Source organism: Pieris rapae, chromosome 5, assembly GCF_905147795.1.
Source record: "Pieris rapae chromosome 5, ilPieRapa1.1, whole genome shotgun sequence".
NCBI classification, from domain to species: Eukaryota; Metazoa; Arthropoda; class Insecta; order Lepidoptera; family Pieridae; genus Pieris; species Pieris rapae.
In genome coordinates this window covers 10,101,461-10,120,236 of record NC_059513.1, presented here as the reverse complement: position 1 = coordinate 10,120,236, position 18,776 = coordinate 10,101,461, and the positions used below count along the sequence as shown (strand labels likewise).

Here is an 18,776-nt window from a genome sequence, read left to right as displayed (position 1 = left end):
TTATTAGGCAACGGGCGGCCTTATCGTTAACTAGAGATTTCTTTGAGGCAACCATGTATTGAACAATAAAAAAGAAACACTCACAAATAAAACCTAAAATAATATATATCACTAACTATAACTTTAATAAGTAAATTTTTTAGTAAAAATAATTATAATATTTACAAAAATATTATAATTATTTTTACCTATTTTTTTTTAATTACGATAAAATATTGTATATATAAGTCGATACAGTATAATATCATCAAATCATATATCATCTTAATAAACAAATCTAAATCTTTAAAATATACACACCAATTAGCTTAAAGATTAACCACATGATATATTTTAAAATCCGCGTCGGGTGAGTGTAAGTATATTTTAGGTCATAAATTTAAATACAAAATAATATTTTTTCAGAATGTGTCGTGTTTTTTGGTCATTTCACGGAAAAGTGAGCCACGCGAGAGTGATTTAAATCTAGAATAAGCTGATGTGATTTTCTATAAACACGGTCAGTGCAACTCAGATTTTGTTCCATTTTTAATTTTCAGGATTACGACGAAAAAAGAGGTTTTACTACTATTAAAAACAAGTAAGCATCTTAGAAACAAGTTAACTCATAATATTCAGTCTTAATTCGGCCGACATCAATGTAAAAATATTTAAACTCAACCATGTGCTCACCGTAGCGTGTCTATGGAACGGTAACAAACGCGCACGTGGTACAAGGTTTCACTTAGACCACGATTATTTCTCTATGAAACCTGCAGTAAAATGTTCTCATTTGGTGATAGAGCAAGATTATCCCCAATTAAATGTGATTATTATAGGTTACTGTCTTTGTTCAACGAGAGGAGACGGCCTTATCGACTGGGCGGCGTCATTCGAGCTAGTTCGGTCGGGATCGTAGTCGTTATGTTCGGGCAACTTCGGCTTACTTCGGCGAGCGAAAGCTCCACTGAAAATGTAGGGCTGTGCCAAAGGTTTCAGGAAAATAGGATAAATATATATTTACAATAATTGTACCAAGTTTCATGAAACGTATATAAAATAGGACCGACATATAATTTAGAATATACAACAAGTAAAAAGATGCAATCTTATTAGTAAAAAATATTTAAATGTGTAATACTCATTTATTCGTTTTCAAATACACCAATTAATTGCTAAATATTTGTATATCATTACAAATTTAAAATCTCATTGAATGAGAAAAGGTATTTCGATCTGCAAGCTGCATGGAAGGCGAAAGAACGCAATATTGTTGACGTTTATCGTATCTTCATATTTCAGAACTCTTATAAAAATGCGCATTGTAATATCGGCAACCCTTTGCTAGGCTCGGTCCAGGCACATGGCGCGAGGCGCGCGAGGTGCGGCGTGCGGGGCGGGGGTCTCGGCCGCCCCTCAGTGGCGGGCTGCAGTGCCAAACGCGCGTGTCGCCTCCGACGCTCGCGCCCCGCGCGCCATATCTCATTTACCGAGCGACGCCGCAACAGCGGTGCTGCGGCCGGCCCTGCCCGCCGGGCCGGCCACGACCACTCGAAAGAACATGATTGTGCCCATTGTTTACATTACTAGTTGATACCACTGCCCCACGCTGGCATGCTAATGTGAGTATCCGAATCGATCCAAATACGCCAGAATGTAAAATGTAAAATTCATAGCCGTGATGCGAGCGTAACTTCTCCTGCAATGCGACAATGCGAGAATGCGTGCCGGCGAGTTGTAAGACGGCGCGCTAGTATCTCACGGATGGAGTGATGTTGTGAATTGTTGACAGTCGGACTGTTGGGCGCGATACGTGGACTGCACGCGGCGACGCGCGGCTGGCCGTCCTGGGCTCTCTGGGCTGTAGCTCGGGCGGGCACGATGCGGTAGCGGAGGCGCGCCCGAATGGGCCCGGTCTAGATGTGGCCCCCTCGCGCCTCATTGTGAGTACGATGCCTTTAACCTCAAAAAACATTCGCTTTAAAGTCGACCCCTAAATAGGTATTCACGCTTCGGGCTCCGTGCATCCACAACATAATACTCCACGTGTCCTAATTTCTCTTCAAATAGAACTTTCTGTGATGAATTTTTAAAAGGGTACTGCAACGTGAAAGCGGGCATAAATTCCCACTTTATACGTGTGGGTGAAAATCAAGGGTTTAAATATACATTTTATTTATTCACAATATACATTTTGGCAAAAAACATATGAGAAAATGTATTTCTTCATGAATATTTGTTATTGTTTAATTGCATTCAAGACGATTATATTATACAATTATTGAAAGAATTAAAAATATCAGATCATTTACCATATACCATTTTTAATTTCAATCAGTACTCATATCAAACAATTAACATTTGATATGAGCACAATACAGATATCGAGAGAATTTTAGTACTCTTAAATTTAAATAGGCATATTTATATTTTGTTCTTAATTATATACGTGTGTACACAACGTACCCAATAATTGTAATTGACTTACTTAACTGTTTAATAATCCACCATCTTGTTATCTTAAATTTTAAAACTTTCCTTTACATAGTACTAACGCTATATAGCCATTGTAATTAGGAACTAGACAAAAATACGACTAATTATAATTTAAACATTGTACAATGTTACATAAAATCAAGTATTTGTAAAATAATTGAAGCGCCCGCATTTTTAAAATGGCTCTGCATTTCTTTTATTCAAGGCAAAGTAGAGGGAAAATTCATTTACCCTTGAATATTCGATCTAAATCCATTAAGTGGCTATGCAATTGGCAAATCAAATCAACGGCCAATCAGAGTTTGATATCAATAACCCGGATCGAAGAGCTTTTCTCGATTTCTATTGAATTTCCCCATCTCTTACCGTCGTCTTTTGTTTGTATCCATAACTATATCCGCGTTAAAGTTTTACCCCTTCGTTGTTGGTACTGAAAGTGTTATGATTATTATTAGGAGGTTTTGATTGAATAAAATTCAAACAACGAGCGACGTATGGCGATACATACAAATCTCACACACGTTTAAATACTATCCGTAACGGCCCGACGTCCATCGTTCCACCACTGAGCTTTTTCTAAAGCAGTTTTTGCCGCGCACCACCACTATGTGGAACCAGCTGCCCACTGAAGTATTTACGAACCAGTTCGACTTAGGGTCCTTTAAGAAAAGAACGTACTAATTCTTGTAAGGCCAGCACCGCACTTGCGAGCCTTCTGGCAATGTGAGTGTCCATGGGCGGCGGTAACGGTACAAGTTGATATCTTGACCCTTGTGCCCGTTTGCCTCCTATTACATAAAAAAGCGGATCCATTTAAGTCAATGTAACACGATAAAACATATTTCAGCATCGAACGAGTTCCATCGGTTTTTAAAATTATTTATTTTGAATAAACATCAATGCAGGTGTAAGTATTAGGGATTACATACCATTTCTATACACTTTTAAAAGGAGCTTAAATTCCATATTCATACAAAATGTAAAAGGAATCGGAGCGATTTTACATTTGCTATATTATTCAGATCTTCAATAACTTGCAACTAGTTAAATTTATATCTGTATACTAGCGGATCCGACAGACGTTGTCCTGTCTACACGTCTTTAATTTCAAAATTTCAATTTTTAATAAGCCATTTTGATGAAAATTATTATTCAAATGTTATGACAATATCTAACGATCCAGCACATGGTCACACACGATATAACACAATGATAACAAAACTTTTTTGAAATTTCGGGACTTCAGACTAAAATTAAAATTCGAATATTATTTAAAATTTGACAGTGCGATGGTAGCGCCGTCTGTCGGATCCAATGTAAAACATTCCAAAATCAACAACAACTAATAAATTGAAAATTAATTAAAAAAACATTGTCCAGCGGACAAAATTGTGAATCTAAACCATTCCCAGATCCCCTTGAACACACAAAAAATTTCGTCTAAATCGGTCCAGTCGTTTAGGAGGAGTTCAGTCACATACACACGCACACAAGAAATATATATATTAAGATGTGTGATAAGCGTAGGTAAGTAGATGAGCACTTTTTGGGCTTGTCTGTGAGATAAACTTACCCTATTTGCTTGAAATTTATAAGCCCCGTCGCCTTTCAATTAAGTGTAATAATGTATAATATTGTATATAAATATTAATCGTTAATGCAATCACACCGTTCTGATATATATTGTTATCATTTAATTAATGACAAATAATTCAGAAAGATTTGAGGTCCACACAGCTTGCTAAATCCTATATTATCTGTCTGTGTCTGACTTTTAGTTTCCGATAAACACAATCATAAATACAACCCCTGGTCCGAAACCTTGTAAAATATGATTTATTTTTTGTTTATAAAAACGCAAGTTTAAAACTTGTTTTTTGAGCTGCAACAAAATTAATTTGGCTCCTTTTAAGTGCCTATGAAGTACAGTCAATGACTCTAAGCTAGCATTGTGGTGGACCACTCATAATTCAGCTCTCAGCACATGTTAATTCCAAAGCACTTGTTCCGCACGAAACCATAATTTTTCAAGTATCACAAAATGTAAAGAAAATTAAAATTCCAGGGTAATTAATTCGGTTCAAATTAGAAATCTGTTATATTATTGAATTCAGATTTGCGTAAAAACTTTGCGTAAGAATTTAGGTGCCTGCATGATGACAATTAGACTGATTACAGTATTTGATTGTTTAGTTTTAGTGAAGTCGGTTACCGATACACTCTTATTATTCTGAAACACTTATAGAACAAAACAATTTTAAAGTAATAACTCATGTTATACATGTATGGCATAAAATAAAATAAAAAAATTTATGTGACGAAGATATAAATTAATTAACAAAATTTAACCTAGTTGTTATATTAATTTAGCAAACATTTTTATCATTGACTGCGTATTTATATCTGTCAATGATCAATTACTTACTTACGGTAATTAAAATATAGGAGCTTGTGTAATGCATTGCCCTGTTTCAAAATGAAAATACTATAATCCTACAATTTTAATGAAATTCATAATATCTCCGGTTTCGTTAAATCCACGTCCCGATTCGAAACTAGAAAGTGCTTTAAGCCAACCAAAAGCTCTTGTTTGAATGTAATTTTAACAAAGCAAATATACAATTTAACATAATCTATATAACTGTCAGCTTCATCTTTTGATCCTATGCGGGCTTTGAGTTTTGCCTTTGACATTTTTTTAATACCATGAATCAAAGAACTGGTCTTCAAAATATAGGTTAATACAATCATCTTCAAATTGACCTTTTTACGTGTATGTCTGAATAAAAGTTTAACGGATAAAAAAAAATACCTTACGTCTAAAAATATATGTTTTCAGCTCTTTTTAACAGTCGTTGTATATCGGTAAAGGAATCTATTTAAATGTAACAAGCAAAAGAAAATATTATCATTCTATTCTATTCATATATTTTAAAAACATAAAGAAATGCATAAATCTTCTTAAACATCAATATTTGGCAACGTTTATTTTTAATTTAACAATGATAAATTGTAAGGGCCCACGGGGTCCTGCGTCGTTCTCGCCCAGGGTCCCTTTGAATATTTATGAAACTGCCCCCGTCTGAAATACAGCCATGTTTCCTATTGTCACTTCGTTTCTTTACTGATTTTTACATGACTTAGCGAATTTATTATTTAAGCCGCGTATAAAAGTCTAACCACCCCTAAATCTCGTGGCTGGTACAGTGTATGATATATTGTAGACATTGATGACCTGCTTAACATACCAACATGGAACATTTTGCTATGCTATCCCAGAGACTGTTCAGTTTTTCGGAATAAAATCTTTTTAGGTTGTTCTGTGAATTTTTCTCTGTATAAACCTCAGAGTTCACAACAAAAGTTTTTAATAATGAAATAAAAAATAGGGGTTGATTATAAGGGTTGAAAATTCAGGGTTATATGTATTTACTAATGCTGTATTATAACAAAATTATTTCTTTTAAATTTAAAATTGAAAAAAAAATAGGCGTTGATTACCCTTAACATTTAGGGGGATGAAAAATAGATGTTGTCCGATTCTCAGACCTACCCAATATGCACACAAAATTTCATGAGAATCGGAAAAGCCGTTTCTGAGGAGATTAACCACAAACACCGCGACACGAAAATTTTATATATGAGATTATATGTACCGAAAAAGATCTATGGTAAAATATAGGTCTATGTTAAAATAATTGTTAAAAAAAGAATAACATTAGCTGCATAGTGCATACCTAAAAGACGAATTAATTTAAAAATGCAAATTATGAACCTGCTTTTTACAAGTGAGTTAAAAAATTAATTAATTTAAGCGAGTCCATTACAACAATTCACATTGAAAGTTAATAAAGCAATTATTGCGTTAGATAATTAAACGTTAAACCCTTCTAGTTTCCTTCAGAATGTCCTTAATGGACGACATAAATTTAATTGTTCTACTATTAAACATTATTTATTTTGGAGCCAGTTTCCCTTTAATAAGATCTTTGTTTAAATACTCCGATTTCCCTTAAGTGTTGGATATCCAGCTTTATTATTCCTCTATTGGGAAAACTTAGAAGGCCAATTTAATTGGAATTATAATCTACCATAGTTTTTAATTTAGGGACTGTGAATTGTGTTTGATATCCAATCAATTGTATGAATAATTATTGTGAATCCAAAACTTTAAAACTTAAAAACTCAATTACAAAATCCATGGACACTGATAAACTTATAAAATTGTGATTATTTATCGAATTTTAATTTTGAACACTAGTGTAAAACGTTATTTGTTTCTGCCGTCTATGCATTATATAACATACACATATATTCGAATTCATAAAGTATTATCATGAATAGTGTATTCAGTATTACATGTAGAATATGCTAGGAAAATACTAGGAAGATGTAGGTTCCATCGCCAGCTGAGCACCAATGGTCCATGTGCGTATCTATCACTCGCTTATACGGTGAAAGTATATCGTGAGGGAACCATGACTTACAGATTGCCAAAAAGTCTACATCATGTGTCAGACAAAAGTACCTCCGTACGATATGAAAATGATTTAAGAAACGAATATAGTGTGAGGTCATGAACTGTTTAGAGTTGTGGTGGCACGAGCTTGTTTCATTATGTCTAAACATAAAATTGATAAAGAAGGCAAATGGGCACGCCTTAGAACTAGCTAAGATCTTAGCTTCCAAAATAAGGGCTGTTAGCTGGTAGCCTTTTGGTAATGTTAAAAGGTAATTAAACATCACGGGCAGGGTAGGCGGTTAGGCTCATACTGCCGGTTTTCTTCTTGTTATATAATAAAAAAATACAGGGGCAAATGCATCTTCAATAAAAAAGAAACTTTCTCATTTATATTACCAAAACACGGATCAATATACTAAAATGTATTTTTTTGCTATTATATATAATTTATGTTAGCTGTAGGAGTACAAAATAAATAAATAAATGAATTATTCTTTAAATTATGTGTAATATTAAACATAATATGCCAATATTGCAGGAAAGAGGATTCCCTGTAACCTGCTTTGGAAAATTGAATATTAATTAATCTAGTAATAGATACCTAACTTAAATAGCAATCTCCTTCAATTTATCCAATCGAATACGTTAATTACTGGTACAATGCGATAGCATTGAGTTCCGGAAAAGTGATTACCTTCGGAGGAAATCGCGGTTCCTAAGAGGAAGCCGTAGAGGCAAAAACGGATGTATCGAATCGATGGGGAATCGATTATTCGACGATTTGATTATATGTGATCGAGTTTGTAATTGAATTTCTCACGTAGGGGACATTAATGATTTTCAATGCAGGTAATTTTTATAACAATTTTAATGCGGCTTTTTACTTTCCTTATTGCTTCACTAGCTTTGATATGTTCAAATTGAAAACGATACGATCCATTTTATTATCAATAGTAATAAGTTTATTTCAGAGTGATTAAACTTTTTTTCTTTTTACTGCATTAAAGTGAAAATGGGACATTTCAACATAGTTTTTAATTGTTTAAAAAATCTGAAGTTGGATGTATTCAATTCGACGTGAAAAACGGAAAAAACATATATTTTTTTATCCTACATACTAAAAAATATAAGACTGAATATAGTTAAAAAAAATATCGACCCAAAGAAATTAATCGTAATATTAGTCTGTGTTATGAAGCGTAAAAAAAGTAGTTTTCAAAAACTTTTTATCACACAACACCACTATTTAGCACATTGTTAAAAAGCCGGTTACGCCCTAGCGATTGTTGTGACTGTATATTGGCGACGTCTGTTTTATAAAAACACATACACACATAATTAAAAGGCTATTAAATTAGAATCGTTATACCAGAATCATCTCTAGTGAATGTATCCAGTCGATACGATATGTACTAACAAATCATATTGACATGAACACGTGTGCCGGCTAATACCATTACTCGAGAATGCTTTATGGAAAAGAATTGACGGGGAAAAGCCTAATGTGATAATGTAGGTAGTTTTACGAGCCTCCCGCAATATTTTATTTTGTTTGTTTTATTTAGACCAATATATTTTGTCTTCGTTGGCTTTTTATATAGAATCTTAAGTATTTCCGAAACAGTTCGAAGGTTATTTAAAAAAATAGTATACTAATCAATTCTTAAAAGGTTCTTGCGAGCCTTCTGGTAATGTGAGTGTCCATGGGCGACGGTATCAATGTGATTTTAGTTTCGATACCAATTCCTCTTTTCTTTCAGATGTTACTTTAACGTGTCATGTCTTTAGCCATGCCGATTCATCTTGTCATCTTGTCGATACAGCTGCCGTTGTAAGAGATTAGTCGTTACTTTAAAAGAAGAATACTGAGAGAAATGTATGAAGTATTGAATATTTTTGCTTTATTTTTGTTTACTTTGAATATTCGACCCGTGTCCTAATGAAAAATCAAAATGACATTTTCTTATACATCTATGTTATGCTACGCAAACTCTTCTCTCTTAGTTTTGATAATATGCTTGTCTGAGTTCTAGCTTGAAAGCTTAAAGTTATACATTGGATATCCAGCAATCCCACAGCGATTCATAATATCTATACAATGACATAATTATATACATAATTATAAAACTTAACACAAGCAGTTATAAGATGCGTTCGTTAGTAACAAGGTAAAATTAAGACAAATTGTAACTTACAAGATTGTCAATAAAGACTCTATTTATTTATTTAGTAATTAGATCCATTTATTTACAGTCATTAGGTTCGATTCCCGGCTGTGCACCAATGGATTTTCTTTTTATGTGCGCATTTAACATTTGCTCGATCGGTGAAGGAAAAACATCGTGAGGAAACCGACATGTTTAAGGCTTAAAAAGTCGACGACGTATGTCAGGCACTGGAGGCTGATCACCAACTTGCCTATTAGATTTAAAAATGATAATGTAACACATTCAGAAATCTGAGGCCAAGACCCAAGGAGGTTGTAACAGCACCGATTTATTATTTTTATAAGATGCATTATTCATTATAAATGAAAATTAGCAAAAGATGATTCTTTAATATATTAGAACCTTTACGAAACGTGTTTTATAAACAAGGTCACATTTGTTCAACGATCTAGGTATCAAACACAATGGCCAAAAGGCCAGCAGTTACCCCAACTTGTCCACAATTGGGCCAACAATAATATTAACTGGCCGAAATCATTCATTTGTCACGGACCTTTGTGGCGGCACAATGCTTTTCACACATTGTGGCGGATCGGTTTATTAATATGTTAGAAACGGACGCTGACCCAAACCTAAGTAATTGTTGAAATTAGTTGAGTTTTTGCTATTTGACTGGCTTCAAGGCATGGCATAAAACATTCATAATATATTCAGCTTATAGAAAGGCTAAAGACAGATCAAACCCCCTTGACTTGTGAACTGGTAGTAAATGTAGATTTACAATTAATTTAATTTTTTTGATGTTCATAAGTGTACTTGTTTACCTTAATGAATAAAGATATTTGGTTTGTATGTTTGAAAGAGATTGATTATTTTAAGTTATGTACGCAAGGCATACGGTTTCATTTTTAATTCAAATATCCGTAGAATAATAATTACTAAGAACAGTTAAACGGTTCATTTCCTATCCGCTAATTATTTGTATGCCTCCTTTAATAACTGGAAAATAATAATTTTTAATTCATCAACTATTAGTGGAATATGGGCGTTCAAAATTATATGGAAACTCTTTCACAACAAAGGAAACGGTGAAATTTTAATTCTTAATCGAAGATTACATTGAAACTCCTCAATTGTACTGTAAACAGAGTGAACGAACTCGGCAAAACTAAAGTATAATGTTGTTTTTCGTCTTCGAATCTCGAAAACAGGAATAAACGTTAATATTTAAGCTTTTATCACATGAAACTGGATTTCGTATTCGATCTTCCGAATTTCATGCTTAGTTAATAGCTGTGCTTTCAAATGTTTGTGTTTTGATAAAAATATATTATTTCGATTATAGATACCGTTCCTTCTAATTTCACCCATGTTTATTCGGTCACAGTGTAGCATATATATGTACTTCATTAAGCTATTGCATAGATTTTATCGCGGGCTTTGAGCGCAGCGACTGAATCAAGAAATTCCGTAACGAAAAAACCTAACACGATGACGTAATATAGGTGCAGCCGGTACGCGTTAGAGTGAGACAGACTATATAGGCGTGTTTGTCTGGTAGAGTGGTAGAATTATATCAAAGAAAAAACACTGCATAAATAAAAAGTAAATAAATGAATATAATTGCATAAGTTGATTGAAAATGCTATGCAATAGCTTTATCGCGGCAGTCTTCGAGTGCCACACGTTTGTTTTTTTTTATCGTGTAAAAAAAAGTGTGTCTTGCATGATTCGCGCGAATGTGTGAGTGAATTCAGGTTACGAGATGCACATTTGTTTATTGTCGACTTTATATTATACGTGATTTGTTGATTTTATATTAAAAGTGAATTGTTAGACACGTAAAATTAAATTAATTTATTTAAAAATGGTGGTTAATTCATCTACCCCGTAACAGCATGTTCGTTATATATATTTATATTAATTTTATTTTTATCTATACTTCTTTATAAATTTTTATACAGCAGAAAAATCAAACAAGTCAATATTTTTAGCTTTCCAGACCGTCTTCTTTTTCTCACGGAGAATTTTAAGTAAGATTTTTCAAGGCTATTGTTATTTATAATCCGCTGTTTTCCACAATATCTGACAGAGTCATGGAAATGCTCTTCCTAAATAGCCTTTTAAAAGTATTCCGCGAAGCAATACCCTCACGTCTGTGTGGCGGAAGTTGACAAGCGCTAAGTGAATATTGGAAGTTAATGCGTCTGTACGAAACCGTTGGGAATTTTAATTTCTGTAAGCGACCCTCGAAAAATTTGTTAGCGCGTTTTGTATTCGTTTTACAAAAATACGTAAGGCAAAGTTTTAAGGATACACTTATGCGTGTTGTGTTTATTATTAAACGTACCGTGAACACGTTTTTACGAATAAAATGGTCTAGTGTTGGCCTAGTGGCTTCAGCGTGCGATTCTCATACCTAAAGTCGTAGGTTCGATCCCCGGCTGTGCCCTGGACTTTCTTTCTTCTTTCTTATTAGATTTAAAAATGATCATGAAACAGATTCAAAAATCTGAGGCCAAGACCTAAAGCGCGCCACTGATTTTATTTTATTCATGAAAGATTAATATTCGCTTAACCAGGCTCACATACAATGTTACGGGTAAATGTAACTGAGTTATTGGTTATACATGGTAGTGGTTGGAAAGTGATGCTTTCAAACACGTAATTAAGCGATTAGCACCATCGTTCTGTCTTTCTCAATACCTATTCTAAGTTTTATCCTAGTAAAATGAACTAAAATTGTACTGAAATGCTAATATAATAATACTGTATTTTGAGAATAACAAATATTGTTTCTTGCCAAAATGTAGTCTAATAACATATTTTCATAATACTTATTTAAAAAACCCATAAGCGTATAAGATATAAAAATAAAAAGGAATATACATTTACTCATTTATTTACGAGAGCCTTTAAGCCGTCTGCCCAAGCCATTAGGAGCACTATCTCTATCTCTCTCTGTCAAGGAAACTCTCTATAAAGCTATCCTTGACAAATCCTCTATTACTTTCCGGGTTAAAACACTTGAACTTTGCTCTTGGACAAATGCCTTAATAGAGAATAGGGAATTTAAGTTTTTTGGGTTAATGTGCGATCCTGGAATTTGTTCTGAAACATTCGTGGTGTTTATTAGTTTACAACTTTAAACTTTTCTACAAAATTAGCATTTCAGGCATATGCATTTAAGACTAATTAAAAAAACCTTGTCGAAATGCATCTGGGGCACGACCCACTACCAAATCTGCTACTGGCAGTACTACTAGTTTGGTAAGTATACCCTCCAGCACTTCCATCACGACGTATCTCAGAGGCATAGTAATTGTAGTCATGTAAGTAGCGTGTAACTGAATTCTAGAAGTTCTAAATTTAATACTTATATAGAACTGTTTGCAGGTGAATTACCAAAGAGCACAATTTGAAACAAAAAACTATTTTGAAAAAAGAGAGACTCTAAAAGTAATCAGCTGATGTCGTGACCGCCATCTTATTTTACATTATTAATCAACACCCTGGCTTTTAGTCACTCAGATAGTTAAACGTTTCAGACGCTGCTTCATTTAAATCAAAATGCTAGCGACTTAATTGAATATCGATATTTAATTAACTATCTAGAGATTCAATTAACTCTTTGATTTAACTACTTTACTGCGACATTATTTTTTTACTGGATATAGTAAAGCATTACTTTAATACTTTACTATGTCCAGTGTCTACGTATCTTACAGTAATGTCATGAAAACAGTACGCATAACGTATAGAATTCAAACAAATCGCTACAACGTGACGTGAGCCACCGGAATAGCGCTTGTTCAAGCATACTCCTTGAATAATATGACTGTGGTTTAGCCGAGAACATTTTCAGTCCATTCTAAAGCCATGTTTATGAAGCAAACAGTATTGCGTCTGAGAATTTTGAAATAAAAGACGTATATTATGTAGAAGCGGTTTTCCGGCGGATTTTCCTTAAGATTTATATGCGTATGAAGATTTGTAGTCACATGAGAAATTAGGTCAGTTGCTGTATATAATAAAACACAAGTAGGTGCAGGTTTGCATGAAATAAGATTGGTTGACGTATGAAAATCATGAAAATTTAGAGGAAATAACGAATAAACAAACATATGGAGAGAGCGATATAAATTTGCTGATTTTATTTTAACTAGATCGGATCTTGAGAATAGGTTTCAGAAGAACTGACCTTCTTCTATCTATTATTATATACTTGATACCTTATCTATTATTATATAATTCATAATAAATTTTAGTAATATCTATAATCTATATAATTGGCAAGTAAGCTGCCTATGATTGCCAATATTTTGCTCTGACTATATACGGCTAAATAGGACACTAGAAACTAGATTGGATTGACACTTAGTTGTAGCCGAAGCACGAGTTCTATGGTTGATGTGGCGTCAAAATTAAGTGCATGGCTCAACTTAGTACGCTGTTGAAGCACTGTCTAACTTAGGAACACAGGACAATAAGTCAACTCATAAGGTGGCGTGATGCTCCCGCATTGAGGCTGGATACAACAACTCTGGTTCAATCTATGACAGTCTTCAAACTACGACGAGCTAAGTGATTATTTGGTCGTTCTACCATATTGGTTGCGTTCCCTTGGTGTCTTTTTCCCATTTTCCGGCTATTAAATTTCTATAGAAATATTGCAACACTCTAGAGACACATTATTGAATATACGTAAATATTTAGTTATATTATATATGTACTGAATTGATTCTTGAATTATTGATATCTCTTTTTTATTAGTTCTTTTATCATTTCAGCAAAAATCCTTTTAGATATAATAACAAATATACTTTGTTTACAATCTAAAAAGGATTCTTTAATACAGTAGAAATAAGTTCCATTAAGCCAATAAAACGTATCATTCGTAACGAACCGACACGGTCGAGTAATCGGTAAAGTTGGCTAGATCAAAGGATTTCGAGAAAGAATGTATTTTAACTTCGGTGGTCAAAATAACAAGCGGTTGTTCATATTGTTTGTTACTATTTGTTGTGAAGTAGTATCAGCAGTCCAGTTTAGTTGTACCGCAATATGCGTGAAGCAGTCCTAGATTAAAATAAAATTTAAAAAATATTTAATTTGCATTCTTACAAATACCCTAACAAAAGAATTCGTTTTTTATTCATTTTAAACTAAGTAAATTTTTTTCATTTTCTAAATATATTTTATTCTTGTTTTGTCATATTTATTTCAAAGGCTTCAAGATCTAGTATGTCTCAAGATCATTAAGGACTATGCCTTACTGTAACCTAGCAACTGTGAACTAGAGCGCTTTTGTTTAAAAGCGTAAATGTACACCCTTAACGTTAAAAATGTCTTAGAATGAAAATATGTAGATTTCTTGACTTATACTGTGAGATTTAAATCTCAAAGCCCTTTCTACAGAAAGTATCTGATTTTCGTAAAAATCTGCATATAGTTTTTAGATACGAATCTAACGATGTCTTTCTTTCAAGCCCCGATGACGTATACCAAATATGTTAACTATCAACACATGCGATTATCATTAGAGACAAAAACCATCGGTAATATGGTTTACCAAACTTAGCCAGCTCAGATGACTTATAAATTCATATGCACAAAAGCAGTGTTTTCATTAACATGTTGACGATGGCTACTTGAATCTGCGAAGAAACCGCCTTTTGTGTTCAAAAAGTATTCAATCACGAATTATACCATCAAGATTATGTAAAACTGAAAGCAATAAAACAGTTCATACAATTGATTAATCGCTTATGCCTTAGTACCTTAATCGTAACAAACTCTCGTCCACTTCCCCGTAACTTAATGAGGATTTTCTGGGATAAAATAAATCTTAAAGCAAATAGCCATTTGATAGTTTTTTCTGACATAATTACGGTTGGTAAGCACTCAGCCAGTCCGGCTTTAGCTTTTCTTTTGTTTCCAAACTTTTCTGCACGACTGAGCACAGTCAATGAAATGAATTCGAAAACTATTACTTTACGAGCACTTTGTGTACGAAAAAATCTAAGTTTTCATAAGTTTTCGTCTTAGCAAAACCTATTATGAGTCAGCGCTTCAAATATTAGTTTTATTAGTATGTAACTGAAATATCCTTAAGAACTTTAGCCAGAAGATTTATGCCAGTTAGTTAATTTTCAAGATATTTGTCAATATGTAGATTTGATTATGAATACCAGTACGACAGTTAATAAACAAAATCTTATTTTTTTTCCTTTATAGAACAGGGTGCAAACGGGCAGGAGGCTCACCTGATATAATGTGAGATACCGCCGCTCATGGACACTTTCATTACCAGAGAGCTCGCGAGTGCGTTGCCCGCCTTTGAAAAATTGGTTCTTTTCTTGAAGGACCCTTAGTCGAATTGGTTCGGAAATACTTCAGTGGGCAGCTGGTACCACAAAGTGGTGGTGCGCGGCAAAAACTGCCTTGAAATACGCGCAGTTGTGGAACGGCGGACGTCGAGGTGATACGGGTGGAATTTCGTATTCTGCCTCGACGTCCGATGATGAAACTCAGCTGCAGGTATTAATCTGAACAACTCTTCTGAACACTCTCCATGGTAAATGCGGTAGAAGTTGTTTAGACATATTTTATTGTGGAAGTAATTGCGATGGTAACATAAATACAATATACCTTTTAAATATACAATTTAAACAAATATTTAGAGAAAATTTTTAAATTATGATGGTTGTTTGGTTATTAATAATTTGTATGTGCATTATTTTGAATCGTAAAAGTTAAAGATACAAGTATAAAGAAGGGCTATAATTTATGTAACTGCCAGAAGTTCTCTCACACATTTTGCCCTATCGCCTATATTCTAGTGGAATACACTTATGTAACTCGATTTCCCATCCTCCTTCCACTCCCTACATTCCAACTTGACGTTTCTCCCTTTGCAATGTAGCATTTTATTTTTATAGCCTTGTGTCTTCGAATATTTCCCGTCGCCCTCGCTCCTTGTAATTCCAAAGAGTTCTCAAATTCTTCGTAATCTTTATATACTATAGTTTCAGAATTTAAAACACAATATTGTATAGTTACGGTTCAGTTTTGTCCTTCGAATCTTTTTTAGTGTTTTTTAATATCGCCTTCAGGGCGCGGAACTCTTTTGCAAATAAAATTGTCTCATATGAAACTGACCTTTTTATTTTTAGTAACTTTGGCAAGATATTTTCCTGTGAAAACGGTGTCATTCCTTGGCTTCTTCTCTCTCTCAACAAGGGTTGTGAAAACACTGTGTTATTTGCATTCACTAGCATTTGAGCGATTCGTGTGGCGTATATATCTAAAGCCCGAACTCCATACATGACGATAAACAGGAAAAGGGAGAATCCGGCGATTATGTAGTTTTTCTCGATGCGACTCAATATCGTCAACTTTTCGTAGTCGCAGGTAATCTCGTTTGATATTAGTTTTGATATATTCAATAACGGTACGTACATGCCGAGATACACAACTAGGGTAAAATAACTGATGATTGTCAGAGAACAGATTCTGGAAGATGTGAAGAATAAAGATCGGATTTTTCGTAAGTCGTATGCTGGGTTGAGCATTACCAGGATCACAGACATCTGTAGAAGAAGTACGCAACCGAGAACTGAGGAGCTCACATCCATCATGTGGGTTTTGTTTCGGATATAGAAGGCTAGTCCATTTTGTGTGGTATTGTGATTTTTTTTCAGACCAAATAACTTAAGATTTTACATTTTCTGTCACATACACAAACTGTCATTAATAGTGATGTTATATTTTCTTGATAGCACATTTGATTTAAAATCTAAAAAGGTTTAATAAACGTCTAATTTACGCAATACAATTCACTAAAAAGTGGATTATAACGTGTTAGTGTATAGTATTATCGAAGCAACGATATAACGATATAAAAGTATATTTCCTCTCATGTTTTTTGACACGCCAGTGATTATACTTATCAATCTGAAATTGCTACAATGTGATAAAGATAATTTTGGCGTAGAATATAAAAAAAAAACTCTTTATCCGTTGTAATAGGTAAAAATAAATACTCTAAATTAACTTGTAACAGTTTTGCAGTAATCAATAAAACAGTAAAGGTAATACAATTTTTATTAAATTCTTTATTTACATTTTTGTTTTAATATATGATATTTCAACAGCGCCGGAAGAACAATAGATGCATTTGAAATACGCGTTGTTTCATTCTGAGTTAATATGGAATTTCTACACATTAATTCAAAGTCCAGTAATTCAGCTATTTTAAAAGTGAAACTTACAATTTTTTCTAATAATATCAACAGGCTTAAACACACAAAGTAACAAGTAATTCCAATTGCAAATACACTCAGATAAAATCTCCTTATTAATTCTTTTTCTTCCACTTGTTTCATTAGCGTTGCATAGGTATTACTTTCCCATACTATTCCAAATATTAAATTAAATGATAAACACAAGGAAAGAATTAACATGAAATTCGAAGAGATTGTATAGTTTTGTTTGAATTTATACCAACTGTCTCTAATGAATCCAGCTTCTTTAATCGGCTTCAACAAAAGCATTATTAAAATTACTTGTGATAGCATTAAAACTCCAAAAAATGCGTTAAACGCGTTCATATTGTTAGATAATTTTTGAATCATATATCCGTTTTTCGGTTCTCAGACACAAGGGTAAGTAATGTATCTTTACTTATTGTTGACGTATCTTCTATTTTTTCTTCGCCAACCTTAATAACTTTGGTTTCCTTTCGATGGTCTAAATCCGAAATACCCTTAGAAGGATTCACTTTAAAATAATTTTCAATAGTATTTTCTTCTTTAAACTCAATTACTGACGGCCAGCGGACTACATCATAATCTTCAATAGTTTCTTCAGCCCTTACCACATTATCCAATCCAACACTATTATCATCAACAAATGCTATATCAACCAGTTCATAGTTTGCCATTAAATTTGAAAATTCAACTAATTTTGCGGAGAAATCAAGAAAGTCAAAGATTCTTAATGTAACGAGAAGGAAAAACAATGAGAACGCCCCTAAAATATAATTTCTTGATGCATTTGTTGCAGTTATAATATTTCTTAATTTATTATCAGCTGAAACTTCCCGTTTCCAAGCATAATTCAATTTTGTTAATGTTTTAGTAGGAGTAACGATTCCAAATGTAATTATAGTTATAGCGTATAGGGTAGCTAAGGAAATCGTAAATATATTACAGTTTTGGAAGATTTTTATGTTTCTTGAGAGAGTGACTATGTCAAAAAAAGGAGTTAATAAAAATAATATGAAAACTACCTGAATGAAATTTATAGATATAAGTATTATGGAAGATGAATCAAGGTTCATAATGTATTGTTAAGCCATATTTTATTATTACATATAAAACAATTAAATTTTCAAACCATATTAATGACAATCTGAATAGACAATATTTTGATAGATATTGATTGAAGCTTTGTAGAGATTATTGAGTCAAAGAAGTTTTTCATTTTTTTTTTGTTGTACTTTCGTGTAAATGAAATACAAAAAATAGGCATTTTATGTGAACATTTCGATAAAAACTTGCAATAAATGGCATGGAAAACATTCATGAAACCACAGATTATACAAATTCAGTTGTACATTTTCAAATATATACGAATATTTATGTCTAAGCAATGATGCTGAGACATAG

The 18,776-nt window shown here is 33.2% G+C and overlaps 2 protein-coding genes across 2 annotated transcripts in view; one reads left to right on the top strand and one right to left on the bottom strand.

The window, feature by feature from the left end:
* Nucleotides 1-1,412: 1,412 nt before the first annotated feature.
* Nucleotides 1,413-18,776, top strand: part of LOC111003607 (acetylcholine receptor subunit alpha-like 1) — a 157,486-nt gene continuing 140,122 nt past the window's right edge. Inside the window, exons 1-2 of the mRNA XM_022274212.2 lie at nt 1,413-1,601; nt 1,772-1,922. The gene's annotated coding sequence lies outside the window, so the exon portion shown is untranslated. The remainder of the gene's footprint in view (nt 1,602-1,771; nt 1,923-18,776) is intronic.
* LOC111003608 lies at nt 15,817-16,832 on the bottom strand. The gene has a single exon (XM_022274213.2). The coding sequence runs from the start codon at nt 16,743-16,745 to the stop codon at nt 16,164-16,166; it is 582 nt and encodes a 193-aa protein (XP_022129905.2). The 5' UTR covers nt 16,746-16,832; the 3' UTR covers nt 15,817-16,163.